General features: G+C 37.3%; 1 protein-coding gene and 1 long non-coding RNA gene across 2 annotated transcripts; both read left to right on the forward strand.

The window, feature by feature from the left end:
• The first annotated feature begins 12,835 nt into the window (after window positions 1–12,835).
• LOC113295112 (zinc finger BED domain-containing protein RICESLEEPER 2-like) lies at window positions 12,836–13,996 on the forward strand. Its single transcript, XM_026543464.1, has one exon. It carries the CDS (start codon window positions 12,836–12,838, stop codon window positions 13,994–13,996), a length of 1,161 nt encoding a protein of 386 aa, XP_026399249.1.
• An 881-nt stretch (window positions 13,997–14,877) lies between these two features.
• On the forward strand, window positions 14,878–15,826 carry LOC113297502. The gene is made up of 3 exons (XR_003333509.1): window positions 14,878–14,996; window positions 15,098–15,219; window positions 15,763–15,826. It is a non-coding gene; the product is annotated as an uncharacterized LOC113297502 (long non-coding RNA).
• Window positions 15,827–17,249: the final 1,423 nt, after the last annotated feature.

Genomic DNA, 17,249 nt, shown 5'->3' on the forward strand with positions numbered 1-17,249 from the left:
AACCCAATAATAATATTTTTTTTTCTTCTTTTTCTTTTCTTTTTTCAATTTTTTTTAAAATCAAATCGACAACATGATTGGATCTTTTTGAATCCAAGCGCATGATTCTTGTCAGCAGATTACATGGTAATTCCCATGGATCCTGCATTCCACGCTTGCTTAGGCGACGGAGACAGGGAGAACACACACATATTGCTAGCCGAGTGTCAATTTTTTTTTATATGTACACCATTTGGTCGAATTGGTCTGTTTTTTTTTTGTGTAGTAACTTAATCACTCTATTTCATCCTAGCAGTGATAACAATTCGATGCTGGTGCCCCACCAAATCACTTAGAGAAACAATAGATAAATATGGAAAAATAAAAACAGAGTGTGATATGGTGACGACTCCGAGATATGGTGACAACTAACATGTTATTTATTCTTATATTTTGTTCGTTTTCATATGAATAGACTCTACTAATGGGTTCCTCAACTCCTACAACCACGATGTTTCCATTAGTGTAAGGCACAAGTTTCTAGACTTAGGAGTTTATCATCTTTTTTTTTATTTTTTTTATTTTTTTTTCTTATAAACACAAGGGAAAACTAACAAGGCTAAAAACTCTATATGAGAACACTCCCCCACACTTAAACTTTACATTTTCCTTAATGTAAATTGAATCGTCCAAAGAAAGTCAAGGTGGGAAATTCATAACATGATATATATACACAATAAGAAAATAAAATGCATAATAAAAACTGATACTCCTACTCATAGATATTTCTGAACAATAGAGGATAAACACTAAACAAGCTATTTAGTTGGCATCTAATCCCAACTCATCCAATATATACCTCATCGTCAAGAAAAAATTCCATCTACTTAGATAGGCTAGTGTTTATTCTAAATTGTTCAGAAATCTCTAAAAGTTGGAGTTTTGATATGCAAATATCCAAAATAAGAAAATAAAGATAAAAGACTTGAGAAATAAAAAGATAGATATAGATACAAAAAACCAGTGGGTTGCCTCCCATTTAGCGCTTGGTTTAAAGTCGTCAGCCCGACTTGCAAGATGAATTCTCCATACACCAATAATCAGAAAAGTTGAGGATCCTTCCATAGAACCTGTTTTACAAACACTAGCTTCACACACATATTAGTAATATAAAACAGAAATGAAGCTATTAACCGATAAAATTTTCCCCCACACTTATTCTTGTCCACACATGGAAGTGAGTAAAGAATATAGAATTCAGGAACTTCCACGGTTTCTTGTTCCAAAACCTGCATAGTATGAGAATCTAATGTTTCTAATGGTGGATACCGAGAAACAAAGTCATTTAACAATGTTTTTGAAGCACATACATTCAAACCAATAAGAGGTAAAGGAGAAGAATCAATATGCAAAGGGTTAGACAAACCTTGCACAATCTCTTGTAGCACGGAATCCTCTTCATCCTTGACAAGTGAATTACTCACCTCTTTTATATCATGGTCCTCTATCAAACCTTGCAACCATTCTTCGTCTGTGTCTGGCTTAACCAAAGTCTCGACATAAACATCATCATTACAATTCTTTGCAAGCTCAATTGGGTTTTCCACAATATTGGTCAAATCGGTCACATTCTCAACACGCTCGTTATCATTAGGCTCAAACCTTGTTGCAAGGAAGTTCTGTAAAACAGTAGTTTCATCATACTCATGTACCTTTTTAATAGGTGTTTGATCATTATAAAGATCAAGAGTTGAATCAACTACACTAATGTCATCAAATATCTCCAAAGGTTGGTCCTTTTCAACATAATCATCTTCATTTTCAGACTCACTATAATAAGAATCGTCGTCAGTTTCCCAACCTTTATCACGACGCCGTTTAAGCTTCATGTGAATGGTCCTACTAATTTCATCGACAATCTCTTCCGAGGCTCCATCATCTTCCAACTTCTATAATTTTTGTGCAAGTTTCCTGACGTTAACACGCTTACCACCATTGACTACAATAGGTTCTCTTTCCCATGACTCTTCCCTTTGAATGGGTAAATGATCATAACTACGTTCCGGAGTCGGGCAAGAAAAAGTGTTGCAGAAATTGGTTTGTGCGACGTTCTCTCTATTACGGTCAAGTTGGTCTAGTCTTTGTTGCATGTCTTGCAATCCATTCAAAATTTGCATACAACTCGAATGAAGCCAATTAGAAGTAGAATTATCCCACCTTGGTGCTTGACTTACATACCCACTACAAAGTTGTTGTTGGTATGTATGAAAATCACCTTAAGGTTCTCTAGGATATGCATCATAGCCAATAAATTGGTTTTGATTGTATCCCAAAGTTGGTGGGAAATTTTCATAGTGTTGTGGAGGTTGAAAACCATAAGTACCTGAAACAAGAGTTCTCAAAACTACGTCAAAATCAAAAAATAACAAAAACTAAAAAAAAAAGAAAAAAAAAAAACAAAACCAAAAACAGGTGACAACCGCTGCCTCCCCGGCAGCGGTGCCAAAATTTGATCGCTGTCGTAGGCGTCAAAAATAATTACACTTTCTTACTACTCAAAATATAAATATAGCAAGGGCAAGAAAGGATCGTTCCCACAGAGAGGTTTAGGTTGTCGTTTGTTTCAGTTTCCTATAATAACAATGGGGGGTTTTATAATTTTTATAAACTAAAATAAAATCAAACAAGGAAATAAACAAGCAAATCAATAATATAAAGATATTGGTTAAGGATTTCGCCTTCAATCACAAACATGTTTTCGACACAATAACTAGAATTGATATTTTAATCTCAACTTTTATCAAAGACCCTAGGATACCTTGATCGCAAGAATATCCTGCAAATCTCCTCTTGTCATCAACAAACACATTAAAAGATGCGAATATGAATTCTACCTAAGAGAACAACCTAACGTGTAAAAGCACTAATCAAGTTTAATTCCTTAGATGCATTAAGTTCTATGAAATCATGCCAATTAAAGCAATCGAACGTGTAAAAGCACTAATCCGATTTAACAAAGGTTATGACTCACATGTGACAACTAGGATGCATCACTACAAGCAATAATAACAATTATGCTACTTGTAATCAGGAATCTATCACTTTGCGTATAATAAATCCTAATCTAGCAATGGAGATGAACACAAACTCAACCGATTCATGACTCGATCAAACAAGTATTCAAATCATAAGACAATGTTAATAGTGAATCATAAACGATAAAACATGGAGACAAAACTAATTTATTGAACAAAACTCATGTTTGGAAATCCAACTAATCCATAACCAATGATAAGATTAACTACTCATGTTAATGGAGTTCATAACAAGAATAAAGAGAAAACTCATGTTTCTAAATCCTAGAACAAAAGTAGAAGTAAATATCCAGATAGAATGGGAAAACTTTTATCTTTTATAGGTGTCCAAGTAGTCAAATTCCCGTGCATAGAATCCCTGCCAATCTGTTGCCAAAACTAGCCAAGTCTGGCCGTGAAGTTGAGCCCAACAGCCGTACGGGCCCTCATCAGCTACTGTAGAGGCCCAGCCCAGATCCATGTTCAGCTGCACTGCAGCACTATCAAGCCAACAGTATAAACAACACCATGCCTAACATAACCTGCAACTTCCATCTGCATCATCCACTGTCATAGCCACACACCCCTGCAGCAGCACTTCTCTACTAGCCATTTCAGTTGCAGAGCACAACTCCATAACCCTTGGCAATCAGCATCAACATTCATTTGTTGTAGCTTTCATCATTCACCAGTACCCTTCCTTGCTTTGTATACCTTAATGAGCTTCTCCAGTCAAACGGCGACAATCGTACAGCTGCAATACCAGCCAATGTTCCAGACACCAGCAACACCTAGCCTTCATATCTCCGTAACATTAACATTCTCCTCCATTTATCAGTAAACACCCATGACTGTCAGCTCGAGCCTCATCTGCATACACAGCTGTGTGTTTCTTAGCATCAGAACATCACCAGCACCTGTACCACGTTTCATACATCTGCAATTCCTCACCACCGGACTTCCATTAACAACTTAACTTCAACAGCATCAGCACAAACCCATTTCTCTGCACTATTTGTAGCTGCACCATAGACTCATACCTCTTTTCAGGTCACTGCAACACATATCACCAATACCTGCATTCATTCAATAAACACTTGCATGCGATACCCATTAGGCACATTTCTTCTGTATCTCAGGTCTTCTTTGTTGTCTTGCAACAACAACGACACCGTATCCGACCAATCTCAGCTCCGCAAACAAATCCAGCTTCTTCGCAGCAGCAAGAGCATCGTCATTCTTTCCAGCTCCACACAACAGCAAGACACCACTTGAATTGCAGCTACACATTAATTATCACCTGCAACACCACTAGAATTTCCTGCAAATTCATCTTCAGTTCAGCTTACCTGCCTATATCTTCTCAGCAATAACTCAGGCTATTCTACATCCCTGCATCTGTAGCTTCATAACCACCAACACTGTATTTTCTCCGGTGCCACTTCCTCATTTCGGCTCCAAGAACTTCCTCTTCTCTTCTGTTGCTTCAATAGCAGCTAACCCCTCTCTGCATTCCAGGTCAGCTCCAGCTCTGTCCATTACCGCCACCAGTTCACATGCAACCACAGTAGCAATACCTACTTTACCTTTCCATCTGTAACTCAGTACCACCACAATCACCATGGGACACAGACCCTTATCAGCTCATGGCAGCTATGACTCCAACTTCTAACTCATTCTCTCCCTTGCCGTTGATTTTCCGACCAATGTAGTTCAATCTGGAATTCCGTTCTTATTTGCAGCATCACTGCTTTCCATCTTTGGTTCAGCTGCAGCTTCTAACTCAAGGTGCTCATCTGCTTGCATTCGCAGCTGCACACTTCTTCATCACCTCAGTAGCAGCTGCACTACCTTGTACCAACAACTCCAGCTGCATCTTGTCACACAACTGCACAGTACTTCTCAAGATCACTCCACAAATTCAGTCTTATTTGCAATAACTCACTTCCTTTGGCAGCAATCATACAACAACCACACTGCATCCAAGCTCTTAATTCATTCTCAGCTAAACAATTCAGCTATAATTCATCTTCTCTACCAACAAGCATCATCAGATTCAAGCTCCAATCCACTTCGAATCCAATACCCATGAATCTCCTCATCAATGTCTCCACCAGAAGCAACTCAGATCCCCTTTCTGCTACCAATTACCAATTGAAACCAAACCCAGCTTGTGATTTCCTTCTTAATTTTAATTTCACCTCAATTCCCATCTCAACAGAACACCAATGCAGATTTAACTCAAAACCCACTCTTCCATATCCCTTAAAATCTCGGAATACTCATTAGTTGTTCCTCTCTGCCATACCCAGCATCACCACCTAGAACAATGGAATAAACCCATGATAATCACCATCTTCTTTACGACATCAGATCTCCTCAAATTCATCCCATTTGCAGCTGAATAAAAGAAATGAAAAGCTGTCTGAAACAGACGAGTTCGACCTAACTAGGTCTATTGGTATGGGATGGCTATCAACACCCATGGTGTTTTTAGCAATTCTTATTAGACTCCAACTGGTTGTCCCTTATCCTTGACTGGGCTCCGGATATAACTCGCCTGTAAATGAACAAATCACCCTTCATGCTCAAAATGGATTAGTTTTACTCCTTTTGCTCCAAACGACTCCAAAACACCTGTTGAACTCAAAAGTAAATATAAGATACATAATTTACAATAAAACTCGCAAAGAAAGCATAAATACTAGATATAGGATTAGGTGTTTATGACACCTATCAAATTCCCCCACACTTAGACTTTGCTAGTCCTCGAGCAAATCAAACAAAATTTATTCTAAAGCATACATACAACTCCGTGTTGTCGAGGCTACGGTTACTCTTAGCATAAATAACAAGCCTTTAAACCCCTAGGTGTCCCTAGTGGACGAGTTTTAGTATCGTGAAGGTTTACAAGAGGTGTACCTACAAAACCTTTTACTTCCAAAATCCAGCTACCTGTGAAAAGACTAAAAATGACACTAAACATTTTGTAATTGACATACTATCAATGATTACAGGAGGAAGTACCCACTTTAAAATCCAATTCATAAATTAGTGATATAACTTCATTCGGAAAGTTGAACACAACCACAATACTCAGAATCTAATCAACCACAATCACATGAAAATATTAAGAAGATGGATATAGAAAGTAGATGGTGGCGGACTGTTGACTAAGGTGAACGGTGTTTCCGATATCTGTCTGAAGGTCACTGCCAAAACAAACCTAAAAATCCTAGTGGATTGAGCTACTAGTCTGAATTCTCATATCAACACAACTGGCATATACAAGGGAACCAACGGTCGACAAACTTAATTCTATATCAATTCATTGGCATATACAAGGGAACCAGTGGTCGATTTTATTCAACCCAATAATAATATTTTGTTTTTCTTTTTTTTTTCTTTTCTTTTTTCAATTTTTTTAATCAAATTGACAACATGACTGGATCTTTTTGAATCCAAGCGCATGATTCTTGTCAGCAGATTACATGGTAATTCCCATGGATCCTGCATTCCACGCTTGCTTAGGCGACGGAGACAGGGAGAACACACACATATTGCTATCCAAGTGTCAATTTTTTTTTATATGTACACCATTTGGTCGAATTGGTCTTGTTTTTTTTTTGTAGTAACTTAATCACTCTATTTCATCCTTGTAGTTGCAGGAAATCCTACACTACACCCCTCACAAGATTTCATTAACATTCAACTCATTTTTGGATTAACAATCTTAATTTTATTGATGAATCTTTGAACAATATTACAAGAAAAGATAAAGGGATTAAGAACAACAACCACTCTTGATTTTCTCTCTCCTAATTGTTTTTTATTCCTCTATCTAAAAAGATCTCTCCCCTCTTCCTTTACAACTGAATGGCTATTTATAGGGAATTACATAATGGATGACAGCTAATCTGTCATTTATTTTCGGATATGGCTTGCGATATTCTCGCAACCTTACAAATATTAATCTCGCACACTTCCTAATTTTCGCAAGTCCATCATATTTTTCTCATGATTTAGCTGATGTCGTTTATTATGTCGTTTCTGAAATTGCTTTGCGATATTGTTGTGTTATGTTGTTAATAATTTCGCTGAAGTGTTGCAGCTGCGAGATTTTGATCCTACATCTTGCGTCTTCTCATGTCGTCTCTGCGAAGAAGAGAATGATATGAGAAATGCCGAAGTTATCCATCTCTTTGTATCCTGCATTTATTACACGTATCTTTTCTTCCATTTGTTTCTTGACACGTCTTCTGTAACCGTTGCTTCTCAACCGTTCACGTCTTTTCGCCTTAATTGTGTTTATCTTCTCGAAAAAATTCTTCTATATATACTCTTTATTACTCTCCTTTTCTCTCTTTCTACTCTCTTTTTATCTTCTCTGCAACTTCATTATTTTCTCCATATATTCCACTACTGTAATTTTTTTCTATCTTTTTTCTTCAATCTTCTTAATTCTTCATTCATTATCATACTCTGTATTCAAATATGCCTACAAGCGGTCAAAAGCTTGAGAAAACCTTGAAGGAAGTTCAAAAGGATCTTGCCGAGAGAGGTTTCACACTTTCTACCATTCCTGGTGAAAGTGCCAAATCAATTCTTTCCATTAAACTTTTCTCTGATCATCACTTTGATGATCAGACAATCATAGTCTCGCTGGGTTAAATTCTCGCAGGTCTCCCTATTCCTCTTTATAACCCTGACATTCCTCTATTTTATGAAATTCTTGCTCATTCGAATTTTTCGCGAGCTATCTTCCAATTAAGTGGGGATTGCATCCGTCTGATATTGGAGTTTGCTAATCGGGGTGCTGGTAAAGGATCTCCTCATCCTAAAGAGCTTAGGGATCCTAAATTCGCAGAATTGGAGATAGTCGCTGAGAAGTACACAGTAGCGAATTTCTTCGAAAATTATGAACTAATATCTATGAAGAAGGAGAATACTCGCTGGGGTGTTCGCTTGAAAAGGAAGGATGTTATTGTTGAAGATAAAATTCTCATGCATGACATTGATTGGCATTCTGGAATAAATAAAACCCCTCGCCAATCCAAAGATGATAAATGGTGTGTCTTCCCCTTGATGCTAAGAGGACCATATATTGTTGGTTCTAATGTCATTCCTGCGAATCTCACCGCTTATCGACCCTGAGTATTCTCTTGGCCTGATAAAGTGAAATAGGTATATTTCTTCCAATTTCACGCACTTTATGTTTCTTTATTTATCTTTACTCTTTTGTTCGCTGATTCTTGCGACATTCTACAGATCCAGAAACTGAAAGATAGCTATCGCAGGACTGGGAAAGCCAATACCTTGCTAGCTCTTCGCTCATACACAGATGAGGTAAGAAATATTCTTTTATGATTTTAAACAATATATTGTTTCCTCTATTTCTTATCTTCATTTGTGTGTGAAGGTTATTGTTGAAGCAGAAGAACCCACCAAAGATGCGACGGCTGGTGATAAGGGTAAAGATATTCTTCACAAAGGAAAATCATTTGCATCCTCTTCAAAGAAAAGAAAGAGAGTGAATTATCCTCCTCCTTCAGATGTTCATTTCCCTGATGGTTCTGAAGATGATGAAGACAACAAAGATGATGATGACGACTCTGTTGCGAATAAAGATTCTCCACCTGAATCCTATATGGCACAGTTATCTAGTATCTTCTCTGATTCTTGGCAAGGGATGGAAGATAATTGCCTCGCCAGTACATGCAAATATCTCGCAACTATTTGCGATACTCTCTTGTTGGATGGTGATAGTTCTCTTCGTGGGGTCTCCAGATCAGTGACTCCTAGCTTCCTAAATTCTCTCAATAGTTTGGTATGCCTTCGTCTTTTTACTTCTTCATTATTGTGACTAAAAATTTCTTTTTATTTTAATTATTTTTTGTATTTTCTTCGCAGGCTGGAAAAGCTTCTTTCGCTGTTGCCTCAGATTTGGAGAGGAGACGCGAAATTCTTGAAAAGAAGAATCTTCAATTTCGTACGAAGAATGAAGAACTGGAAACTGAAGCTAAAGGTCTTCGTGAGAAGAACGAACAATTAGAAGCTGAAGTTAAAGGTCTTCGCGAGAAGAACAAACAACTGGAAACTGGCACTTCTTCGCAAAGGAACAAAATTTCTACTCTTCAAAAAACTAGTGATCAGCTCTATGGTATGCAATTTTTCTCCTTTCCTTTCATTCATTCATCCTATTGTCTTATCTTATTTGATTAATCCTTTTTGCAGACATTTACGGTATTTCTGATGAAGCCACTCTTCTTCGTTCATTTCCCGATGCCCTAGATAATGACACTCTTCTTGAACATCTTAATAAATCTTTGAATAGTTTCTCTAATGATAAAATTTCATCTCTGTCTTTGAATGAACTTAAATCCAAATTTCGCCTCTTAGAGATTGATCATAGATCTAGTTTAGGTTTAGCCAACATATTTAAACGTTTTTATCTCAATTCTAAAGAGAAGATCAATAAATTAAGAACCAAGATTAGCAAACTTATAGATGATAAAGATCGTATCTCTGATCAAGGTGTTAAGGCTTTGGCGAAATTCCAAGAGATCCTTCTTGAGGTTCAACTTGAAAGAGATGAAGCCAATCGTCAAAATGCTATGCTTAGCGAGAGAGAAAACCAAGTCCGTTCTCGTCTTCTCATAAATAATAATGATGAGTTCGCTTGGGATGCGAAAATCTTAGATGATGCCTGAAAGGATTTAGGCGTAAATATTAGTCTCCAAGCTGAGCATACAGCCTTGATTAGAGATATGATTTCTGACAGAGAAGGTCACCAACTGTTCTTTTTTACTAGTCTTTTGTCTCTTTTGAGTTCTCACTAAATTATTAATTGATTGTCTTTTGTTCGCAGGTTCTGAGAGTAGATATCGCCACAGAATTGAAGAACTTGAAGCTGAGAAAGAGGAACTCGCAAAGAGTCTTTCTTCTCGCAACGATAAATATTCTAGATTGAAGAATCAATTCAAGATCACTGTTGCGAACTTTAAGAATGACGCTCTGCATTTTCGCAATCAAAATATTCAAATGGTTTGCAATGACCATAGTATTCCTCACTCTGATTATCCTTGTCTCTCAGAGGAGATCCAAAAGAACACCCCTAGTCTGATCATCTCTGATAGTGAAGCTGATGATGAAGAATCTGATATGATGAATATTCTGATGGAGGTAAAGGTTCTGATGAGGATGAAGAAGAGAGCAAATCTGATGAAGATGATGAAGAATCAACTAAGAAGTAGTCTTTGTTTCTTTCTTTGATCTTCTGTAACACTTGTACATTTATTCCTTCTTTTCGTATACTTGCGAATTCTCTTGGTTCCCCATATTCCTTAATATATAAGTTTCTTTTATTTTGACCTGCATTCATTAAAACAATTCTTCCTTGCAATATAGTTAATCAATATAATCATCAATTTTTAACTTTCTGCGTAAATTTATCATGTGGAGACAAATAACATTTTTTGATTTCATTCATTCCCATACTTGCCTCTGTTATTTGTATTCAAATGAGAAATTTTGCAGATTTCTCTTATTTTGTGCCTCAGCTTCGCAGTTGTTTTTGTATAATTTCGCAATCATATGCGAAGTGAATTTTGATTCTTTTCAAAATTTCATTCTTGTGTGGTCTTATTTTTCCTTCCTAGATAAAGGTCTTATTATTCCACCTCTTGTCATTGCGACAAAATCGCAGGACGTCCTTGCATTTTCATGCAAAAACCCATTGATCTTGTCTTAACTTTTTCTTTTGTATTATTGCCTCTTCAGGATTGTTGCGACAATATGACATGCCTAAATATTCTTGCGAAAATAAAGCCCCATGACATTGTCCTCGTACGACGAAATCGCAGGACATCTTCGCACTTTCATGCGAAAACCCATTGATCTCGTCTTATCTTTCTCTTTAGTATTATTGCCTCTTCAGGATTGTCGCACAAATATGACAAGCCTTAATACCCTTGCGAGTAAAAAGCCTCATGACATTTGCGTCTTAAGACATTTATCAGCTCCCTAATGGAGGGTGCCGCCCTTATCTCTCACCTGGTTTCCCCTTCAAGGAGGCGTACCTCTACCATACAAGGTTGGCTCCTCCCATCCGGTCTTAACAACAACCAGTTGTTTTCGCATCCTTTTATACCTTTTACGTATAGGGTTTATGGTTACGAGTAGAGCTGTCAATGGGTACCCATTACCCGGGTCCGGAACTGGATCCGATGGATTTGGGTCCGGTTCCGGGTCCTTAAATTGGACCCATTAACCACTTAGGACCCGACGGGTAATTACCAGTATATACCCGTTTATGAACGGGTCCATCCGGATCCTACCCGCGGGTATTCGGGTATTTCATAAAGGCTAATTCTGTAAAAATCCCAGCGAAAATTAGGTCATATATAAAGGATGAGAAGTTCTCACCACCCATTTCAGCCGATTTACTTTCTTCTCCTGCAACTACTTCTACACACTGGAAATCCTTTGTTTCTCAAATTCTTTCACTGAAAGAAAAGTATGATATGCTACTCTACAAATTCTTAAAGTGATGCGCGTGATTTTTATTGAATCGATTTTAGAGGCTTTTGAATCCTCTTGAATCTGTTACAGTATGATTTTAGAAGAGATTCCAATTAAAAAAAAAATTAGAAGAGAATGTTAAGAAATGTTAGGAAAATAGCATCTAAAATGTTATTGATTCCAATAATGGGTGGTGATAACTGATAAGGTTAATCAGTGGGTATCTTTCAATTTCTCAATTTTAATCAGTGGGTATCTTTCAATTTCTCAATTTTAATCAGTATTTGGTGTGCTCAATTTCTATAATTTCAATAACTGAACTTATGGCTCTAATTGTTGCTGCTAGTGAAGTTAGATTTGTGGGTAGAGTTGTCAAACAGGCCGGCCTAGATTTGTTGTTGTGTCTAGTTATTATACTATTTCTTACCTAGTAATTGTCTAGTTGAAATGAATCGCTCATCTCTTATTAGTCTACTGTTTAATTTCTTTCATTTTGTATCAATTTTTTTTCCTTGTTCTTGATGATTTCTCTTGCACAGACAAGGAAAATTTATTATGCTTGAATGGGTATCCCTGTAATCTCAATGATATGTGAACTCTATGGTTGTTTTTGTGAGAAATCAATGAGTGAAAGAAAGGGTTTTGTCCCGATTTCTTTTCTTTTCACACTCTTGTTATTTATTCAGAGACACTGCTTTGCTTGTAGGAGAGGAGAGGAGTGTTATTATGGGAGAGTATGAAGGAGTGGTTTGTTTGATCAGAGAAAGTCAGTGATGAAAGTGATTTTTGAGTCTGAGTGAAGTGGGAAATGAATGAAAAAAGAAAGAGTATGTATGGGGGTCCAAAGTAGAAAATGCACATAGATTCAGTGAGAGTAAAAGAGAGTGTGAGAGTGTGAGAGAGAGAATACAAGGAAAGACAGTAATACGGCTTTTTTTACTGTAAATTCCCATGAGGCCGTGACACGCCCCATACCCACTTGCTTGTTTTCTTATTTGGGATTTTAATAGCTCAAAGGTTGGGTGTTTTCAATAGCTTGCAGCAAACATGCACAAGAGCAAGTCTTCTACTGCCATTTTGGCAATTAAGTCATAAACGACTAATTCCTTGTGTGTGGTTGATGCGTATGCTGTTTATGCGTATATGCTTGGAACATTTGTCTTTTTCTTACTGTATATGCTTGTTAAATTTATTATCGTTTATACTTATGACACCTGATAGGCTGATACAAATGTTTGTTGGTTTTTCCTTGCAGAGGCAACATGAAAAGTCAAACAGGAAGTAGTGTTGGTGGTCATTGTGTTCCTGTAAAGAAGACTAAAGTTACCGTTTCGAAATCCCCGTGTATGCCGCCTCCTAAAGCTGCCGTTTCGAAGGCTGGAAAGAAGAGTAAAGTTGTAAAATCAGCAGAGCCGAAAGAAGTAGAAACTGTAGCCAGTGAGTCAAGTGATTCTGGTGATTCTGATCATATAGAAGCGGCAACAACAGATGTGGTTCCGTCACCTACACGTAAACGCAAAAGAACCTCAAAGTATTGGGCTGAATTTCAAGAGGTATTGATAAAAGGGAAAACACACGGAGAATGCAAGCACTGCAAGAGGAATATTGGTGCGGAGAGCAAAAATGGGACAAGCAGTTTGAGGAAACATCTAAATAGTTGTATGGCGTACAAAGGAGCACAACAGCAAATTAACCAAATGTTCTTGAAAGCTAGTGAAACACAAGATGGGTCAGTAGCTGCTTACAACTTTAAGTTTAACCAAGAAGTAACTCGTGATTGTATTGCAAGAATGATTATCTTGCATGAAATCCCTTTCTCATTTGTAGAGTACATTGGTTTTAGAAGGGTGATGACTTCATTACAACCCAATATTAAACTTGTGAAGCGGAATACTACGAAGTCAGACTGCATAAAGATTTATCAAATGGAAAAGAAGCATTTGTACGAGATTTTTAGTAAGGTACAGAGTCGCATAAGCCTTACTACTGATATGTGGACTTGTACCACTCAGAATAGAGGTTATATGGCTTTGACATCTCACTATGTTGATGAAGAATGGAAGATTCATAAGAGAATTTTATCTTTTAAAGTTGTGGATGGGCAACATACTGGAGTTAACATTGAAAAGGTACTGATGGAACAGTTGTACAAGTGGAATATAGATAGGAAGATAGCTTCAATTACGCTGGATAATGCTTCAACTAACAAAGTCGTGGTAAGTGAACTTCTTGCTCAGCTAAAACCAGATAATGGATTACTTTTGGATGGGAAATTATTCCATGTTCGATGTTCTGCTCATGTAGTTGCCATTATTGTTGATCATGGGATGCTGCAAATTAAAGAAGAAATACAGAATTTTAGAAATTCAGTGAAATTTATTAGAGGTTCACCACAAAGACAACAAAAATTTAAAGAAGTTTGATTGCAAGTCAATGCTCCTGATAAAAAGTTGATTCAATACGTTGATACAAGGTGGAATTCTACCTATCTGATGCTTGAAACAACACTTCTATTTCGGGAAGCATTTAACCGGTTCGGGAAGATTGAACTTGATTTTCTTAATGTTGATCCAACGAGTGAAGACTGGAAGAATGCAAGTAGTCTTTCAATTTGCTTGAAGTTCTTTTATGAAGTCACCATTCTCTTTTCAGGTACGTCATACGTGACAATTAATCGTTATTTTGATACTGCTTGTTCTTTGTATTTAGAACTTCGTGAGTGGTGTGATTCCGATGATGCATTAATCTCAAAAATGGCAGTGAATATGATGAAAAGGTTTGAAAGATATTGAAAACTTACTAGTAAAACATTTGCAATAGCTTCCATTTTAGATCCTCGGTTTAAAATGAAATTACTGGATTACTATTTCTCATTAATATATCCTGGTAACAGCGAGGAGAAGAAGTTAGAAGTTATGGAAGTCTTGAAAAGATTGTATAATGAATATGCAACACATTATGCTTCTTCATCTCATGTATACTCAGCAAACATTTCGACAAATCAAGTGAACATGGAAGATTCAGTTGGTAGTAGTGGTAGTACTTCATCTTCTCAAAGTTCTTTTACTTCTAGAAGGAAAGGTTTGACGGCATTTCTGGAAGAAAGTTCACAATATGACGTTGTTCGCACAGATGTAGAGCAATACCTATCAGCCGATGTTCACCCTATTAGAAAAGGAAGTGGTATTGATCTGAATGATTCTAGTTTTGATGTTTTGGGGTGGTGGAAATTTCATGGACCAATGTATCCAATTGTAGCAGTGATAGCTCGTGATATATTATCAATTCATGCGTCATCGGTGGCTTCTGAATCTGTTTTCAGCACCAGTGGTAGAGTTGTAGATAAATTTCGTTCTTCAATGCTTCCAGAAATAATTGAAGCTCTGATATGCACACAAGATTGGATAAGAAGTGCGCTGAAGAGTAAGTAACATATTCAATTCATATTTGTTATTATATCAATTTTAGTTACTGATTCATTTACTATGGTTCTTGTACGTCAACTAACTATTTTATTGTGTTAGATGAGGGATTTGGGTTAGGTAGTACTTCACTTCAGACTCTTTTGGAGGCAATGGAGGAGATCGAGTCAGACGATGATGATGCAACATCGCACATTGTCTAACTGACTGACTATCAATTTAAGGTAAAATAACCAGTTAACCTTGGAATGCAAAAATTTGTATTTCCTTAAACTTTGTCGAAATGTGATTAGTACAGTATAAGGAAATACATTCGTAAGAAAGTTTGACTTGTGTCTGTCTATACAATATTTGTCGTTCCATGGTGAACTTTGAATTTCTTTTTATATTATTGCCTATATATCTGTTTTGAAGACTTATACCTGTATAATTAGTACAGTATAAATCTACATATTGGACTATTTGTTACTGGGAATTTTAATGTTTGCTTGTGGTCCTGGCCCTAGCTAGTTGTATATTTGGTGAGTGCAATCACGAAAGCAACTCTTGCTTCATCACAGGAAAGGTCTTTGATTGTGATATGGTTACTTGTACACGTTGTTTGGTTGAAGATGCAAGATTTGTACTTTTTTACTCGTAGCACATTGTCTTTACGTAATGTATTTCCTTAAACTTGATATAGAATGTGGTAGTGATAATAATTTTGAGGTGGTTTCTGAATTTGGAAAAATTGGGAATATGATTAACTGTTTTTGTTTCTCTTGCAGGAACAATTGGAAATATGATGGTGAAATCTTTAGTGAACTGGTTGGAACTTCTTTTTGGTATATATAGGCATAGCCAAAGAACATGCGAAGTGAGAACTACATCCTTCTTTTTTGTATATGTACTTGTGAAGGAAACGCATTTATCTTTTGGGGGTTCTACACTTTATAGAATGATATGTCTGTCAACTTTTGTGGTTATAGTACGACAGACTATATTAGCCATTAGGGCTGGCGTTACTTGTAGTTATCGGCTAAAAAAATGTCTGCCAACTTTTGTATTTAATATTTATCATATATAATGGCAGATTCTTACTTATAGCTAGGAAAGTAACTTTGATTTTCCTAATCTAAGGATTCTAAGCTCAAGTTTACTCTACTTTTGTATGTATGTTAAAGATGGTCACTTTTCAGGTGTTGAATAATCCTTTTTCAGTACTCAGGAGTCATAAAATTGGGAAGTCATATAAGTTTGCTTTTTTACCCGATGGGTACCCGGACCCGGTGATTACCCGTGACCTTTACTAGGTCCGGTTCTGGGCCAACACATTATGGAACCGGCCCCGGAACCGTTAGGACCCGGAACCGACGCTGATATGTCGGGTCCGGTTCTGGGCCATGTACTACCCGGGAGGACCCGGACCCGTTGACAGCCCTAGTTACGAGACTGCACCCTAAGTGGGGTTTTCTTCGGGCCGAGTGCAGTATAAGCCAAGACTTGTCAAGAATGGCAAGGTACGCTCCAGACGCCCCTGGCATTCTTGACTCAACCGTGTACCTCGGCGCCTTGGTCAGATTCTGCACTCCTTGGGAGAGTCCTTATTACCTTAGTCACCCAACCTAAGTCATATGCTTAAGCTGAGAATCCAAGGTGCCTCTCCCGGATGGGCTTTCCCTGAGCCATGCAACAGGTACCCCCTGATATGACGTGCTTTAGGTCTTACATGGCCCAAATCTCCATGACTCAGGTTCCGGTGGCAGTGTAGCCTTTCCCTGAGCCATGCAACAGGTACCCCCTGCTATGACGTGCTTTAGGTCTTACATTTGCCTCTTGCGAAATTTTATTCACGAACTAGGGTGTACGCCATAAAGGTTCGCTCCTTTCTCTTTTGTCATTGTTCTCTGATTGTCTTTTGTAGAATTTATTATCTCTGCGAAGTTCTCGTATATCATCATATTGTATATCATCTTTTGTAGGATTTCCTGCAACTACAATCCTAGCAGTGATAACAATTCGATGTTGGTGCCCCACCAAATCACTTAGAGAAACAATAGATAAATATGAAAAAATAAAAATATAACGTGATATGGTGACGACTCCGTGATATGGTGACAACTAACATGTTATTCATTCTTATTTTTTGTTCGTTTTCATATGAATAGACTCTACTAATGGGTTCCTCAACTCCTACAACCACGATGTTTCCATTAGTGTAAGACACAAGTTTCTAGACTTAGGAGTTTATCATCTCTTTTTTTTTCCTTTTTTT

The sequence above is a fragment of the Papaver somniferum genome, chromosome 7, assembly GCF_003573695.1.
Source record: "Papaver somniferum cultivar HN1 chromosome 7, ASM357369v1, whole genome shotgun sequence".
Taxonomy (NCBI): domain Eukaryota; kingdom Viridiplantae; phylum Streptophyta; class Magnoliopsida; order Ranunculales; family Papaveraceae; genus Papaver; species Papaver somniferum.